Source organism: Polyodon spathula, unplaced genomic scaffold (genome assembly GCF_017654505.1).
Source record: "Polyodon spathula isolate WHYD16114869_AA unplaced genomic scaffold, ASM1765450v1 scaffolds_784, whole genome shotgun sequence".
In the NCBI taxonomy this organism is placed as follows: Eukaryota; Metazoa; Chordata; class Actinopteri; order Acipenseriformes; family Polyodontidae; genus Polyodon; species Polyodon spathula.
The window spans coordinates 276,104-294,479 of NW_024472272.1; the positions used below are offsets into that span (position 1 = coordinate 276,104).

Sequence of the window (18,376 nt, forward strand, 5' to 3'; positions counted from 1 at the left end):
AGAACAGGTCATGTGTACAAATAAGATGTTTAGGGTCACTGTGACCCGTGGCATTTATCTATGAGGATTTGTGTGCAGGAATAAAACAAACGTCTTTAATGTGTTACTTCATTATTATTATTATTATTATTATTACTGTCACGCTGTTTTGCGCGTAATGCAGTATCGTGTTTCTGCTTCGATAACGGGATTCCCAACACCTCTCCAAAAACAACGGACCAGTCTGTTTCCAGGGCAACTGCCATCCACTTATTTTGCAAATGCGTTATGTTCATATGTCTGCAAAGGGATCTCTAAATATTGTGACATTTCGGAAAAGGCAGTAAAGGGTTTTAAAGGGTGAGCAGACTCGTGTGTGTGCTGGAGGCCCACGCCGCTGACTTTAGCGCAGGTGAGAAGTACAGGTGAGCAATGTGGTGTTCACAATCCGCAGTGCATTGTGGTCCCCAGACCTGTTTCTCCAGCGACTGGCTTCAAGTTTTCATTCTGCCACTGAGAGTTTATTTTCTGGTTTACACTGCAGTCACAAAGGACTTGAAACTCAAATACTGTTCTATTGCAATGCATCGCAGGGCTGGAAATACGACTCCTATCGCATAGCAGTCTCATCCAGTCCAGGTTTTTAATATGTGCTTGATTAGCCCCAGTGTATGGGCAACAGGCTCAGGTGCGTCTTATTAAACTCCTAGCAAAACCAAGAATGGATCACACTGCTGTGCAGCGGGAGTCATATTTCCCGCCCCTGTTTTAAATCAGCATTGTTTGCAATTCGATTTCATTTTCAACACCAACATCCCTTTACAGGTTTCACTTCAAAATAAACTGAATTAAAAACAAAAAAACACACCACAGTGCAAAACTTCACACGCCCTTTTATTATTATTATTATTATTATTATTATTATTATTATTATTATTATTATTATTATTATTATTATTCTAGCATTTTAAAAAAGGATCTGATTAGAGTTCCAGGCACTTTTCAGAATATGATTTGGCTGTAAAACAAAAATTGTACATGCAAGCGAAATAAATAAATAAAGCAGAGGATCGGGCTTTCGTCAAAGTTCAAAAATAAAATAATTAAAACCCTAATATACATATAAAACCAGGCTCTAGCAGTTGTAGCACAGGGTGGGATTAGATGCAGGATCCCTCCCATGTTGAAACGAATACAATGCAGAGTTCAGGCAGCCTGCAGTTAAACTGCCATGCATTGCAGCTGCACTGCACCTACATGCACACGACCCTATTGGAACTGGAACTGGAACTCTGTGTGTGGTCCGCACTTCTACAGAGGCTGCAACGCTCTTGAACTGAACACTGCTGGTGCTGAATTGCATGGTACAGACAGTATATCAGATCTGCTGTGAGCTTTCGCTGGGGTCCCAAATCCTGTTACCCACCCCCACCCCGTTACAGTTTGAACGTCACAGAGAGTCCCATTGACAGCACTGCAGCAGCAGCAGCAGCCTTTCCAAAAATGACTGCTTTCTTTTTTTGTAAAGCCAGAGTCTTAATGAGTAAGTAGCAGGGTCCCAAAAAATACAGCGTGACCCGTCCCAACTTGCTTCTACATCTGTTCAAATAACACACCTGTCGTTCTCCTTTTCAACATTAACATCCTGACAGCTTTTTTGCACTTTGAAGTCTGTTTCAGATCTCTTCTCACAATGTCCGCTCCGGTGCTCTGATAGTGTCAGGGTGATTGCCAGCACTGTCAGCTGTTAAGTTTTTTTTCTTTCAGTCGCTCTCCCTGCAGTGATTTAGAGGACAGGTCTCGAACCCCAGAGCACCGGAGCGGACATTGTGAGAAGAGATCTGAAACAGACTTCAAAGTGCAAAAAAGCTGTCAGGATGTTAACGTTGAAAAGGAGAACGACAGGTGTGTTATTTAAACAGATGTAGAAGCACGTTGGGACGGGTCACGTTGTATTTTTCGGGAACCCACTACTTACAAAGTACACCTCCTGTCACACAGCGGCGAGAAGACGCATCAAGAGTCCTTGGAGGCAGCGGTCTCGCTCTGTCCCTTCATTCAGACCTGCACGTGCCCCAAAGCCCTGTAGTTACACTGCAATGCCGTTGTCTCAGATGTGTATTCAATAGAGTCGAACCGTGGGGCTGATCTTAACCGAATCAAAGCCCTGAGGATCTGGCGAATCAAAGCATCTAAATAAAATCAACCACCAAAAAAAATAAATAAATAATAACAATCTTGCCTAGTAGACCTAAAACAAGTTGAATTAATTCAACTTTAAAAAACAAAACTGTGTTCAGGTATATGAAGTATGATATTTTGAGCTTGATCCTCTGGCAGCTCACTCCCTCCTCGCTGTGCTGCGGGCCGGCGCGCGGCGCTCGAGGGGTTAACTTTCCGCTGGGTTTTTCTTCAGGGTGAAGAAGCTGGAGGAGCCGGAGGAGCGAGGGTGGGGGGCCATGAGCATGTGGGCCTGGTTCTTGTGAGTGATGTGGATCTGGGAAGAGAAAGGGAATGCAGAGAGAGGGTGGAGGGATGGTAAGGGATTCAGGTTTGTCGGCAGCTGTGTTGAAATTTCTATCTGCTGTCGCCCTCAGCCACCTGGAGAAACGCTCGGATCAAAGTGACAGAACTTTGCAGGAAGTGTAGGACTAGTTATTATAATGTATATATTTTATTCAATGTATTAAACACAGAGGGTATCTGTCAGTAACAAAAAGATGTCTAAATTACTTTCATTTTCTCCCACCAGAGGGCAGCACCAAGCGTACTCCTTGAAGGAAGGTATTGCTAAAATATGACTAGAATATTGAATGGGAGACTTGCAGCACAGTGCGTGGCCTCACAGGGATATTGCTCTCAAACTCCAGCAGGGGGTGATACTCACAGTACAGGGAGGCTGCATCCAGGGCTCCCCATCTATCTGCATTGGGAGGGGCTTCCTTGTCCTTTAGAAGTAAAAATAAAGAAGGCTATGTCAGTGGGCTTGTTTGGCAGAGGCACAGCATGATAACTGGGACTGTAAGCTGCCATTGCGCGGTTTGATCAACAGGAGGCCCCCCGTCAACCCCTGGGCAGGGTCTTCTATAGACTCCAGTGCAGCAGCTTGCTGGACTGTGACCAGAAAGGATTCCCATGCTTCCTTACTTCCCTTGGGAACTTGCTTTGGATTCGCTAGCTTTCATTTGCAACTGATCGCTTCATTCATGCCTTGCACGGAGTGATTGACAGAGAGATCTTTTTGCACCCTTTAGGGTGGTTCTTAGTTTTTCCCCCTTTTTTTGTGTGAAGACGGCGCCCCGGGCCCGAGGCAGCGTCGAGCTCTGGAGTAGAGAACGTCGTGTGCGTGGTACTCAGGGCTCCTCTCCTGCCTGCTGGTTGTGTGAAGAGGGGGAGACTCACTTGATTGTGATCTGGGAGCACTTTGCCAGACGCCTCCCTGCGCTCTTCAGCCCGGTGTAGATCTGACCCATCTCAATGACTCCCTCCAGCCCCACCACCTCCAGACGCTTGTCACTGGAGTCTGAAACACACACAGAGAGCACTGAACCCAGTCAAACACACACAGAGCACAGAGCACTGAACCCAGTCAAACACACACAGAGCACTGAACCCAGTCAAACACACATAGAGCACTGAACCCAGTCAAACACACACAAAGCACTGAACCCAGTCAAACACACACAGAGCACTGAACCCAGTCAAACACACACAGAGCACTGAACCCAGTCAAACACACACAGAGCACTGAACCCAGTCAAACACACACACACAGAGCACTGAACCCAATCAAACACACACAGAGCACTGAACCCAGTCAAACACACACACAGACAGAGCACTGAACCCAGTCAAACACACACACACACACACAGCACTGAACCCAGTCAAACACACACACACAGAGCACTGAACCCAATCAAACACACACACACACAGAGCACTGAACCCAGTCAAACACACACACACACACACAGAGCACTGAACCCAATCAAACACACACACACACACAGAGCACTGAACCCAGTCAAACACACACAGAGCACTGAACCCAGTCAAACACACACAGAGCACTGAACCCAGTCAAACACACACAGAGCACTGAACCCAATCAAACACACACACAGAGCAATGAACCCAGTCAAACACACACACACACAGAGCACTGAACCCAGTCAAACACACAGAGCACTGAACCCAGTCAAACACACAGAGAACACTGAACCCAGTCAAACACACACAGAGCACTGAACCCAGTCAAACACACAGAGCACTGAACCCAGTCAAACACACAGAGCACTGAACCCAGTCAAACACACAGAGCACTGAACCCAGTCAAACACACAGAGAGCACTGAACCCAGTCAAACACACACACTGAACCCAGTCAAACACACAGAGAGCACTGAACCCAGTCAAACACACACACACACACAGAGCACTGAACCCAGTCAAACACACACAGTTATTTTAACAGGTATATGTTAAAATAACTTACACTGAAAAGTATTTTTGAAAAGTATTTTTGAGAAACTATGAAATCCCGCCCACCTTGCACACTGCCTTTCAGGACCTCGGGGTCCGTGATGACCTCTGGCTGCTGATTGGTCGAGCTCCCGGGGTCCAGCTTCTTGGTCTCGCCCCAAAGGTTGGAGCCGCCGTGCATGCTGGGAATGTTGAGGACGGCGATGCCCTCCAGAGAGAGGCTGCTGAGATCGATGGGCGATCCGCAACACTAGAGAGGGGGGGGGGGACGACTCGTGTATAGATTGGTACACTTATTCTTTCGGCTCCTGTTCTCATGTATACTCAATAAAGAAGTTTATTCTTCAGCTCGACCAAGATCATTCAGGACTGAAAGGGTTAAAGCTGCCACCTCTCACAGCTCGATACACTGTGGCTTCGGAGCGAGCGTTTATTACAGTAAGCAAAAGGCAAGACTGAGCTTAACAAGAAGAGAAACGTTTCAGCTTCTCCTTCAGGAGCCTCGCAGCTCACCTGGATGGTCAGGCACTCATTCAGCTTCTTACAGGAGGCAGAGATGGTCTCTGAAGTGGCAAACTCAAAGTACCACAGCTTATTCTTCACCCTGAGAGGAGAGAGGAGAGGGGAGAGGGGAGAGGGGAGAGGGGAGGAGAGAGGAGGGGAGAGAGAAGAGAGGGGAGAGAGGAGAGGGGAGAAGAGATAGGAGAAAAGAGAGGAGAGAGAGCAGGAGGGAGCAGGAGAGAAGAGAGAAGGGAGAGGGGAGAGAGGGAGCAGGAGAGAAGGGAGAGGAGAGAAGGGAGAAGAGAGAGGAGAGAGGCCGAGGGAGAGAGTTAAAACACTCAGCTACCTGAGCATCATAGAAATAAGCCCAGTTAATTTCAATTGATGATTAAAATTAGTCGAGTTGTTTACTGGTCCCACTGACCTGCTGTTGAATTTCTGGGGGTGTTTCTCCCTCATCTGATGAAATCGGTGAGCGATGGAGGCATCCTGTCAAAACAAGACAGGGACTTTTTTTGGGGAAGCAATATTAAAATTCTCAACAAGATTTTCGAGCGCTCCTCCTGGTACAGGTGTGAAATGGTTTCAGCTCATTGGTCCTGCCCTGTTGTTTCCTGTTTCCATCATCACATCCTGTTCACTTTGCAACACCTTCAATAGAGCTGTCAGACCAGGTCTGTGCTCTCAGTACATCCCAGAGAGTAACCACTAACCTGATCCCCCCTGCAACACTAGTGCGTGCACCTGCAAGAGAGGCCGCATTGACAACTAATGTGTTACATTACATCCACGTGGGTTAGGGGCACAGGGCAGTGGTAAAACTCAGCGGCCAGACAAGATTCTCTGAGCTCCACTGAGCTCCATCAAAGAAAAAGAAAAGAAATCATCAGGACGTGATCACGAAGAATAAACAAAGCGACATGCGCTCATTCTTCTGAATGGGGGCCCCTTCGAGCCCAGTGGGCCCCGGGTGTGGACACGTGCGGGCTCGTGGAACGAGATCTGGGTTCACTCACCACTCCGATGGAGAAGTAGTTGTTGATGATGTCATTGGGCACGGGGTCCCCTTTCTCCTGGGGGTTGTCTGGGATCACCTGCAGGCTCCAGCGATCCATCAGGACCAGACTGCTGAGTTCAATATCCCGGAGAATCTTCCGCAGATCCTCCCCATAGTACCCTGAGAGCCAACAGAAGAGTCTTTACCAGACCTGCCTGTGCTTTACAATGCTTCCCTGTGCTTTACCAGACCTCTCTGTGCTTTACAATGCTTCCCTATGCTTTACCAGACCTCTCTGTGCTTTACAATGCTTCCCTATGCTTTACCAGACCTTTCTGTGCTTTACAATGCTTCCCTATGCTTTACCAGACCTCTCTGTGCTTTACAATGCTTCCCTATGCTTTACCAGACCTCTCTGTGCTTTACAATGCTTCCCTATGCTTTACCAGACCTCTCTGTGCTTTACAATGCTTCCCTATGCTTTACCAGACCTCTCTGTGCTTTACAATGCTTCCCTATGCTTTACCAGACCTCTCTGTGTTTTACAATGCTCCCCTATGCTTTACCAGACCTCACTGTGCTTTACAATGCTTCCCTATGCTTTACCAGACCTCTCTGTGACTACATTGCTTTGCCATGCTTTCCCTGGGTTTTATTTCGCTTTGCTTTTCCAGTGGGAAGCTGTGTAAGGCCTCATTCCAGTGAAGCTATCCAGTGCTGTAAGAGCCTGGTCACTGTAGGGCATGGTTTCGTGACTGGACCATCTCACCTCCTCCCCACTGCAGGCACCTCGCCAGGTCATTGCCAGTGCCCAGGGGCAGCACAGCGACGGGGGGGCGCACCGACAGGTTGGCTTTATCTGAAAAACAAACCCACAAAACACATTAAAAAGAGAAGCTTGCCACGCGCTGTCTAAACCATCGCGTCCTGCTTGGCGCTGTCAGTGGAATCGCTTTGTGTGTCATTTTCTGTTTCCCTCACATCCTGGTGGCCTCAACGGAGCTTCTCTCTCAGTACAGCTGGAACACCTGAGTGTAACCACTAACCCGTCCCCCCTGCAACACCCACACTTTCTTTCTTCTGGGGCTCGTTAATGCTGCGGACGGCACCACTCACTCACTCACGCACGCACGCACGCACGCACGCACGCACGCACGCACGCACGCACTCCTGTGCCAGCTTCCTGGGTTACAAACCTATGGCATCCAGTATCCAGCCCACTGTGCCATCACCGCCACAGACCAGAATCCGGTAATCCAGGAGATCCCGAAAGAAATTCAACCTGGAAAACAAGAAGAGGAGGGTTTGTGGATCCATCCGTCCAGGGCAGGACGTCTCTCACTGCACAGAGAGACTTTCCTGGCTCCTCAAACCACGCGCACGATCTCTCTGACAGCAAGAGACACCTCACACCTCAATCCTGTGTGTTGTGCATGACATCTGTACACAGGGTAAGAAGAGATCCCGCAATTACAGAGTGAGCAAACAATGAACCGGATCATCTTTCCTGTTGTGGCAAAAAATGACTATATACAGAGCATGCTAAACAAATAGATCCCTTTCCTCTTCCATCACAATTCATTTTTTTCTCTTGCAGAGGAGTGTGGAAGCCTTACCCTGGAGCGTGGCCCCCATTGGAAAGATCGTACACCTGCCTGGGGTTCAGCAGATACCTGAACTTCCTCAGCACCCTGAAACACACAAAACACAGGGCCTGACACAGAGGGGTTTCACTGCTGTTTCACCAGACTGCTGAAGACTGAGCTCACAGAGCCAGGGTGCGTATCGCTGCCGCAGCGCCCCTTCATCGCAGGTGTACAGCGAGAGGCCCGCTGCATCCTCGTTGCTTCACCAGCCCATCATTTATTTTCGTTTTGGTTACATTTGTAGAAACTCTTCAAAGATTTACAACAGCAGCGGCCCGGCCCCAGGCTCACCTCTTGCCCTGTTTGCCTCCACTTTTGGGGTTCACGAAAACCAGCAGGGGGTGCGTCTCCGGGACGGGGGTGATCTGCGGAGACAGAAGGGGGGGGGGGGGTTCTTTCACAGCCTGTGGAATAAGAGCCGCCCCGCGGATTACAGGCACGAATAGCCCTGCACAGTTTAAACGTGCGCCCCAGTCCGTTCACAGCTCTGAATTGTTATTATTATCAGCTGATAACTGCCCCTACCCTGAGGATCTGCCCGTCGGGGGTTGTGAACGACTGCTCCTCGGACAGTGTGGGGCTCAGAGATCCATTCTTGAGACTGTTCTGCCTCTCCTGGGACAGAAAAACAGGATGACAGGGTAGATTGCACAGGTACACTGAGGCAGTATTTACCAGGATGACAGGGTACACTGCACAGGTACACTGAGGCAGTATTTACCAGGATGACAGGGTACACTGCACAGGTACACTGAGGCAGTATTTACCAGGATGACAGGGTACACTGCACAGGTACACTGAGGCAGAATTTACCAGGATGACAGGGTACACTGCACAGGTACACTGAGGCAGTATTTACCAGGATGACAGGGTAGATTGCACAGGTACACTGAGGCAGAATTTACCAGGATGACAGGGTACACTGCACAGGTACACTGAGGCAGAATTTACCAGGATGACAGGGTACACTGCACAGGTACACCGAGGCAGTATTTACCAGGATGACAGGGTACACTGCACAGGTACACTGAGGCAGTATTTACCAGGATGACAGGGTACACTGCACAGGTACACTGAGGCAGAATTTACCAGGATGACAGGGTACACTGCACAGGTACACTGAGGCAGTATTTACCAGGATGACAGGGTACACTGCACAGGTACACTGAGGCAGTATTTACCAGGATGACAGGGTACACTGCACAGGTACACCGAGGCAGTATTTACCAGGATGACAGGGTACACTGCACAGGTACACTGAGGCAGTATTTACCAGGATGACAGGGTACACTGCACAGGTACACTGAGGCAGTATTTACCAGGATGACAGGGTAGATTGCACAGGGAGGGAGGATGTGATCTTTGAGAGCACCGCAGTCACACTCCAAGGGAACCTGGGACACACAGTCATTGTGAATCTGGGATGGGAAAGGAGAGAGACAGAGCAAGAAATGACCTCAGAACAGGAACACTTCACAGGGCTAGCGAGCTTCTCCAAAGCTCTGACCTTCAGGAGGCGCAATCACAGAGCAATTTCAATTCTAATGCATTTTTGGGACTAGCAGTTCCTAACCATATATATATATATATATATATATATATATATATATATATATATATATATATATATATATATATATCTCACGTTTGATATGCCTGGAGAACTAGTTGGAGACATTTTTCCAGAGAGGAAAAGACAATGAGGCTGAAAGCCGAGGTCCTATTGCAGGCGACTCTACAGCAACAGTTGTTGATGCATACCCTCTAGGCTGATCCGTTACTGGCTCAGGTTTCTATGTCCCTCGACAGCAACCCCTCGAACCTTTCCCTTCCCAACCCTGTTTTGTGGCAACGCAGATTCTGAGACCTCTGCGAGAAGTTTAGCACTCTGCGGGCTAGTCCTGGGCATGCTGCCGCGCCCTGCAGGCTCCTCACCTTCACGTGGCACCACACGCAGCGCATCCCCGTCAGACCATGGTAGCTCTTGATCTTCTTCTGGCAGCGATCACACCTGCTGGCTTCGCAGTTCCCTTCCAGCCACACATGGGGCTGCACCTGTCGGCAGAGATAGAGGGAGAGGACGGGCATTGCAAGGATGGGAGTAAGACCCCACAGCAGTGCCACCCACTCCAGGTTTTACTACCAGCTTCATTACTGCACAGGCACATCCAGGTAACAATATAAAAACGGGGGTTCCACTCACACCAGCGTCCTTTTTCGACTTGGCGAAGGTGCTGATGCAGGGGAGCAGTGCTTTGGAGGCGCAGCGTTCATGGACTGTGTATTTACAGCCTGCGAGAGACATGGGGAGAGAAGAGAGGGACAGGAGCTGAGACACACGCGGACACGTCCTTTCGCTGCTCAGTCCCCATCGCTAGCTGGCAACCTTGTCCAGGAATGGAAAGAAGACTCCTGTTCCCCAGCAGTTACACCCAGTCCTGGTTTTAATGCCAGCTTGAGCAGCCCCAGCGTGTGCAGGTAACAAGCTCAGCTGTGTGTCTTAAACTCATATTAAAACCAGGAATGGATCCAACCGCTCTGCAACGGGAGTCTTATTTCCATCCCAGTTTTTTTCAACGGCCACCTAAGGGTTTCCCTTTCAGTTCATGACCAACACGCAGTGTCCTGGCGGGCTGTATGGCTTTTATCACAGCAGAAAACGCAGCAGAGTCAAGACAAACACACGTGAACACTTTAGCCTCGGCACCTGTGTCCATTCAAAGGGACATTGAGTTTGAAGAACAAACGGACTGCATCGCACTGCAGTGGGTTAAAGAAAGGGCTTTGCTGGGCTTTCCTTCAGTGCCAGTGCAGTGCCAGGCGATCAGGTTTTAAAATACAAGCACGTGGTTTGCTTCAGCACACGTGGGCACAGGTGGCGTGCTGTACCCGCCCCGGGGGCAGTCGGGGGGGGGGGGTGGGGGGGGACTCACAGGTGCAGCAAAGCCCTTGCTTCCTCAGTCCCACCAGCAGGCTGTGGCACACGTTGCAGTACGCAGGTCTGTTGAAATGCTTCAGCTGCCACAGGTGCTGTCCATCATCTTTGATGGTCTGGAGAGAGAGGGGGAGAGATGGGGGGGGGTCCCCGATGAGAGGCAGTTACAGAAAGCAGCTGAACACACTGCAGATAATATCACAGCCAGGTGAAAACATCCTGGAGCTGAACTGATTATTACGAAAGGGTTTTTTTGCCTCTCTCCGGAGCGAGGCTGTCAAAGCTGTTAACAGAGAGGAAAGAGGGGCGCTGCTCACCGCTTCAAGCCCCAGCAGGACCAGCATCGGGACGTTGGCCATCCCCCCTTTGATCCACTCCTCCAGGGACACCGTCCCATTGCCATCGTAGTCGATCGCCTTCATCATCTCCTTCAGGATCTGACAGGGAGAGAGAGGGAGGCGCGCACTCCATTACAGCAGAGCAAGGCAGCACACACTGCAGCAGCAACTCACCCACCTCTACTGAGACAGATTTCATACAAACCCAAACCCCACTGCAGCGAACCAAGAGGTGTCCGGCGTACCGGTTTCAGCTCCGACACGTCCCATTCCAGATATTCAGCCACGTGCATCATCTGAGTGATGATTCGATCAACCTCCTGACACAGAGAAACCAACACGGAATTAACAGCAGCTCCATCACTGGAGACACAGCACAGGGCTCATTGTGCATTAGGGGGGCACGCGGTGTATCGATGAATCGGGGGGCTTCCTGTCCGCAACGTGTCGTATCGGAATGGAGGACTGGATCGTTGCTACCGTGACAAGGGACCAGATGCACAGCGTAGATCGTGGCAGTCGATCAGTAAAATACTGCTGCAAATTCAAAGTTGGCTATTTTTTTTTTTTTTGCCTGTTTAATTTTAAAAGGACAGGCTTACCGAACTGTCCAGCAGACCGTTCCCATCCTTGTCATACAGCTTGAAGGTAACTGAAAAACAGCAAGAGCAGAAGCAAGTGAGTGACATCAATCCCACACGAGATGCCATCAATCACAGTATCGTATGAGAACACTGAGTCCAGCAGACAGGCGTTTCTAATGCTAGCGCCTTCATCAGTGTTACTGAAACTAGAAGAAACCGAGTCAAGCAGACAGGCGTTTCTAATGCTAGTGCCTTCATCAGTGTTACTGAAACTAGAAGAAACCGAGTCAAGCAGACAGGCGTTTCTAATGCTAGTGCCTTCATCAGTGTTACTGAAACTAGAAGAAACCGAGTCAAGCAGACAGGCGTTTCATCAGTGTTACTGAAACTAGAAGCCTTCATCAGTGTTACTGAAACTAGAAGAAACCGAGTCCAGCAGACAGGCGTTTCTAATGCTAGTGCCTTCATCAGTGTTACTGAAACTAGAAGAAACCGAGTCCAGCAGACAGGCGTTTCTAATGCTAGTGCCTTCATCAGTGTTACTGAAACTAGAAGAAACCGAGTCCAGCAGACAGGCGTTTCTAATGCTAGTGCCTTCATCATAAGTGGGACGGGCAGCTCTCGAAATGCGAGTGACGTAAAGCCAATTACAGAAGTACAGCCAGACTAAGCGGGTTATAATGCTCGGATGCCTTCCTCATAGTGGCGACGGGCAAGACCTCTCGCAATATGAGATCATGGACATTCAGGGGATCCCACACACAGTACCCCCAGATCCTGACCCAGCGAAATGCTAAACTCATTGTCCTAGGACTGCTGCGGAAGGAGCGTGGTGTTGAGGGGGATTGTAAAGAGCGGCAGGACCAGGGCACTCACACTCCAGCTTGTCCTCAGGACAGCCCCCCTCCAGCAGAGACAGGTAACAGGACACGTCCTTCATGCAGACCTGCCCAGGAGCTGCAGGGAAGAGAACAAACAGGCTGACGGGAATCCTCTCGCTGGGAAACACAGTCAAAACGCTTCAGGATGACTCACTTCCGCAGCTGACAAGAACAACAACGCACCCTCGCCAGCCCCCCACCCCCTCAGGATACGTGATTCAATAAAACCCACTCCTAACACAGCCAGTGCAAAAAGCTGCCTTTTAACCCAGCCCCTGAAGACACCCCCTCACCACATCCTATTAAAGTGCTTACCAGCCAGGTTGCTCTGCGATCGACTCGCACTGCCAGGCTCAGAGGTCTTCTGGAAGTACACGAACAGTCTGTGGCACAGCTCCTCTGGGACCTCTTTAACATCCAGATAGGTCTTCATGAAGAGCCTGAAGCCCTCCTCGTCTATGCACTGCAGGGGCAGAGAACGGGAGGGGAGTGACTGGACAGGAGCGAAGTCTTCAGAAAGAGTAGCCATTGGTACAGATGTACCAGTACAGATGGTTTGAGATTGTGTCAAGTGCCGCTGCTTAAAGGAAGTTCTTCTGGTCCTATGCTTGATTGAATCACTTCCTATCATTTGCTACAATGCTCCGGATCAGTTTCCCTTAATCTCAGGAAGTGACGAGGTGCCGGGAATCGCTGCCTGGCACGCAGAGAGATAAGATTCGAAGCCCTGCTTTCTGCACTCACCGCCCCATGACGATACTTTGACAAAACCCCATCCCCGTAGAACTCCTTCAAGACGTCCTTCACCTTGAGGTTCGAGTCTGGGAGGGAGGGAGAGGAGGCGTCAGGCAAGGAAAGGAGGCGAGATTCCTATCACTTAGCAACAGCTTGCGGGATTGAGCTTTTACATGCAGCTTCACAATGGTGGGAAAACTTAAAACTCACAAGCACAGCCCGGCAGTTTAGAGCACTTTCTAACAAAGAGTTCACCCCAAAACCCCCGAATCTCCAACCCAGTGACTGCGCTCTGAACAGAGCCTCTGGTCCAATGAAACCTGCTGAATAATGCTATGTTAACATATTGAATCGCGTACTGCTTTATAGTTTTCCATATGCTTAACAAAAAAGCAGAAACATTTGACATTTTTAAATCTAACATGAAATACTGTACTGCTATTATGGCTTCTGGTAGACTTTTGCGATATCATTCTGCAGTTTTTTTGACTACATGATGTTAGATAAAAATCCCCCGCCCTGCCCCGTCCTGCCCTGTCCTGCCCCAGGACTCACAGTCGATGTACTGCTGCAGCTGGATGAAATCCACAGGACTCAGGATCTCCCATTCCTTGCTCTTGGATTCTTCCAAAGACATGTTTTTATTTTATTTTTTGGTCCGCCGCCCAAAACCAAACCAGCTTTCCCTTCCGGACTCCGCTAGGACTGGAAACTGCGACAAGAACGGAGATGGCACAGTCGCTGGGCACTGATCACGAGACACAGAGAGAGAGAGAGAGAGAGAATGAGAGAGGGGGAGAGAGAGAAATCATGCAGCAAACACACAAAAACTTGGCATGGCAGCTGTGTGTCGATCCTGATGGCGTGACCGGGCAGAACAATCTGAGTCAGCTCTGCTCTCCACTGCAGTGTGAGAGAGAGAGGGAGAGGGAGGGAAGGAGGGAGAGAGAGCGAGAGAGAGCGAGAGAGGGAGAGAGAGCGAGAGAGAGAGAGAGAGAGAGAGAGAGGGAGAGAGAGAGGGAGGGAGGGAGGGAGGGAGGGAGTCAGAGAGAGAGAGAGGGAGAGAGAGCGAGAGAGAGAGGGAGATGGAGGGAGGGAGAGAGTCAGAGAGAGAGAGAGAGGGATCAGGGATCAGGGACTAAAGAGCCGCTGCAAAGGGCACAGCTTGCACGTCCCTGGGAAACTTTTCAAAGGAGGCTGTAGAGTTTTTATTCCGAGGTTATTAATACCCTCAAAACAAAACATCCTGTGTTGCTTTTGCCGCTTGACATTTACAGACGTTTTTTTGTCACCATTCCCAGTCAGGGTGCAACGCGCAGTGCTTTGTCTTCCTCAGTGCAACTCGAACTGAAACTCCAGCAGTCTTTCACTGCGAGCATCACCTCTGCTTTCATACATGGCAAGAGAGAAGGACTTCCAGAGTCGGGTTTCAGATCAGCGCCCCCTTTCCCAGTCCTGCAGCTCTAACCACTAGCCCACACTGCCCCTCGCAGTTCCTCAGGGACAGACCACACTGCTTGCTCCCCAGTCTTTCAGCTCTGACCCCACTCTAGGTTCACTTGATGTTTTCATGGCCATCTAGACCCTCAGCCCCCAATCCTCTCAAGCATGTCCCCAGGTATAAGCCTCTGCCTGAAGTCTCTTCTGCGTTTGCAAGTCAGCTGTATCTTTAAAACGATGGAGCTCTTTTGTTTGTTTTTACTGTTCTGCTGTGAATGGAAAGTTGCGGTTGGAAACAGAGCTTTTCTTCCTTTTCAAAGCGCTGTTGTTTCTTTTTTGAGCTGTCGTCTTGACGATGCAGAGTTTCCGTGTGGGGGAATCACCATGGCTCTGCTTATAAACATCTGCTCTGGCCGGTCGTCGTGGAAAGTGTTCCCCTTGTTACCAGGCTCTTTGCCAGGTGATCGGGGTTCCCGTCACATCCTGCCCTCGCAGTGCTGGTGGGGGGGGTCGTCCCCCACCAAAAAAAAATGCAAACAGCCAGACTGAAAACGTACATGGCATCTGGATCTTTAGCAATGCTCCAGGATCTCACAACTGCACCAAGGAAATATTGCAATCTTTTACAGCACAGCTTAATAAAGCCTAGTGAAGGCATGGTAAAGCATAGGGGAGCATTGTAAAGCACAGAGAGGTCTGGTAAAGCATAGGGAAGCATTGTAAAGCACAGAGAGGTCTGGTAAAGCATAGGGAAGCATTGTAAAGCACAGAGAGGTCTGGTAAAGCATAGGGAAGCATTGTAAAGCACAGAGAGGTCTGGTAAAGCATAGGGAAGCATTGTAAAGCACAGAGAGGTCTGGTAAAGCATAGGGAAGCATTGTAAAGCACAGAGAGGTCTGGTAAAGCACAGGGAAGCATTGTAGACACAGAGAGGTCTGGTAAAGCATAGGGAAGCATTGTAAAGCAGAGAGGTCCGGTAAAGCATAGGGAAGCATTGTAAAGCACACAGAGGTCTGGTAAAGCATAGGGAAGCCTTGTAAAGCACAGAGAGGTCTAGTAAAGCACATGGAAGCATTGAAAAGCATCTTAAATGCATGCTATAGTAAGCTATGGTAAATGCAGAGTATGGTTTTAAGGAAAGCTTCACATTGACTATGTTTTTAAGGAGGGTGGAAGCAATGATGGTCCCACTTCCTGGCTCTGGTTCAAAGATTCGAGTAGAAGCCAGCAGGCTGCAACAGCAAAGGAAATCCAATAATACAAACTAGATCAATAGACATGTGTCAAAGCTCCCCTCCCACACAGAAACAGACCTCCTAATCACCCCACTGCACTGCAATGAGACTCCGCTCTTTATTACACGGTGAGTCTAACTGACTTCAGCAATGAGGACCGCGAGGCTCTGACTGCTGTTCGGCAGAAAAGCCATTTTTGAAATCTTCTAACCACTCGAAATGAGGCCCTTTAGTACCCGTTCAATAGCCCACAATTAACTTTCATTTTACAGGGAAATATTGATTCTTTGACGTCTATGTAAAAAAAAAGAAGGCTCCAGTTGCTTCCAGAAAGATATTTTTGAAAGGGGTTCTTCGCTGTCTCCAGCGCTGCGCATTTCACGCGTTCATTAGCAGTTTCATTGGCTTCTGGACGCTGGTCGAGACAGAGGCGCAACCAACGGGTCTCTCAGTTAAAGCAACTAACCAACGTTTCACGCTTCTGAAACCACAGTCCTGTACCAGACTGAACTAACACCTACTGTAAGCGGACAACTGACAGCGAGCACGCCAGGACAGTGTGAAAGAGTCTGCCCGTACAGACAGGAACACACAAACATCCTCACACGCAAACTCTGCATTACCCCCCCGTGTCTGATAGTGGATCAGTGTTTTAGCTTTCAATGTGTTATTAACATATATAAACCCGGGCAGCGCTCCCCCCATTGTATTCTACACCTCGAACCTGGTTGAAGAAGCTTCGTACAGACAGCGAGCACGCAGCGAGGCACCGGCCAAGCGCCAAGCCGACGCGCACTGCAGCCACATCTCTAGGTGCAATCAGACAGCCGGTGGAGATGTGTGTCTAGGTTTACTTGCTGAAGAGACGCCCGCACTGTAAACAGTTCCAGGTACCTGCGCTTGTTCTCTTCTTTCAGATGATGTGTTTGTTTTGTTAGCAGCTAGTTTTGCATGCACAGCATGCTCAAAGCGCCCTGGCGATACCACGCGATGCAGAAGCATATTATTTTAGGATGGTTCAGATGCATTCAAAGCTTGTTTTAAATCGAAAGCAGTTGTATTTTTCATTTCCTGCTCAACCGGTTTTTAAAAAAAAGGGCTTGTTTTTCCTAGTGAGAGGATGTGATCCGTTCAGCAGAGCTGCGAACGCTACTGCGCATTCTTCACATAGTGATACGTGCAGTAAAGTACAGAGTGCGTGTGTGTGCGTGTGTGTGTGTGTGTGTGTGTGTGTGTGTGTACATACACACACACACACACACACACACACACACACACACACACACACAGATAGATACACAAGCTGTTAAGTTACATAAGATGCGATATGCAGTCAGGGCTGTGATTTGATTGCTATAGAAATGCAATAATTACCTTGAGATGTGCTGATAAAGCCGCCTCCTCGTGTTCCCTTGTTGTTGTCGCTCACTGATAATACTCGCGGTGTGTGTGTTTCTGAGCAGAGACAGGAACTGAAACTTCAAGACAAAAGTGGTTGCTCTTAACAGACTTGAACGAAATCCTGGTGTCTCTCTCTCTCTCTCTCTCTCTCTCTCTCTCTCCTCACGTCGTCTTGCCAGCGATGCAGCGGTTGGATTGCAGCCCGGAGCTACACGCCCAGTCCTGGGGCAACCCCCCCCTCTCCCCCTCCCCTTACTCGTGCAACCACACCGCGCAAGCTCGCTTCCAAGTGACCATCTGTGAGTGGAAGTCGCAATAAAACTGACTGCTTTGATCACGAATCGTTGATAAAGATATTGGGAAGATAAACAGGTGTTGCTATGATCAAGCTGCTTTCTCCCAAACGCACCCGAATGACACTACACTTAACGAAGTGCAGTACAATGGGTGCGGGTAAATCATTGCGCTGTCTGTGTTTCAATGTGTGTAACTTGCAGTATTGGTAACACAGACTCGTTATATCACTGTTTGTGTGCGCGCTGCATTCATACACAGTATTGGCCTATTGCACATTGAAAGCAGTCCTGCTGGTTAAACGCGGTTATCTGAAGAAAGCCAAGCCAAGGCATGCTCTTTGTAATGTTACATCACTAGATATTGCATAACACTGGGCGTTGGCTACATTTCTAGTGAATGACGTCATCAACTGACCAAAGAGCCGTGTGAATACCGCTAATGAGTTCTCTTAATTAATTAAACCGGCCGCGTATAGTTCAGAGGACCGAACCTGGAAGACAATGCATCATTTAGAACCGCAACCCCGCCTCAGAACCGCCTCTGTCTCTGCGTTCTTACATTCAGGTGTGAGTCATTGTGTAGCGTTCAACAAGAGCCTCGGTCTATCTATCTATCTATCTATCTATATATCACACCCCCACACACAATGAAAGAGATAGAGATAGATACACACACACACACAAACACAGTGAAAGAGATAGAGATACACACACACACAGTGAAAGAGATAGAGATACACACACACACAATGAAAGAGATAGAGATACACACACACACACAATGAAAGAGATAGAGATACACACACACAATGAAAGAGATAGAGACACACACACACAATGAAAGAGATAGAGATACACACACACACACAATGAAAGAGATAGAGATACACACACACAATGAAAGAGATAGAGATACACACACAC

At 48.9% G+C, this 18,376-nt stretch overlaps 1 protein-coding gene across 2 annotated transcripts; it reads right to left on the reverse strand.

Moving 5' to 3' along the window:
- Positions 1-885: 885 nt before the first annotated feature.
- dgkaa (diacylglycerol kinase, alpha a) lies at positions 886-17,328 on the reverse strand. 2 transcript variants are annotated; one of them, XM_041241460.1, is made up of 24 exons: positions 17,130-17,320; positions 13,636-13,828; positions 13,090-13,166; positions 12,661-12,808; positions 12,341-12,421; positions 11,483-11,532; positions 11,126-11,200; positions 10,860-10,979; positions 10,541-10,658; positions 9,811-9,899; positions 9,543-9,662; positions 8,927-9,025; positions 8,133-8,222; positions 7,899-7,972; positions 7,578-7,652; positions 7,158-7,243; positions 6,731-6,820; positions 5,981-6,141; positions 5,389-5,453; positions 4,977-5,067; positions 4,530-4,713; positions 3,382-3,502; positions 2,867-2,927; positions 2,271-2,476 (listed from the first exon to the last, which is right to left on the reverse strand). In XM_041241460.1, exons 2-24 carry the CDS (start codon positions 13,715-13,717, stop codon positions 2,369-2,371), a joined length of 2,265 nt encoding a protein of 754 aa, XP_041097394.1. In that variant the 5' UTR covers positions 13,718-13,828; positions 17,130-17,320; the 3' UTR covers positions 2,271-2,368. The 2 variants fall into 2 exon arrangements, with proteins under 2 accessions (XP_041097395.1, XP_041097394.1); XM_041241461.1 differs by lacking the exons at positions 3,382-3,502; positions 4,530-4,713 and having other exon boundaries at positions 886-2,476; positions 17,130-17,328.
- Between the last annotated feature and the right edge of the window lie 1,048 nt (positions 17,329-18,376).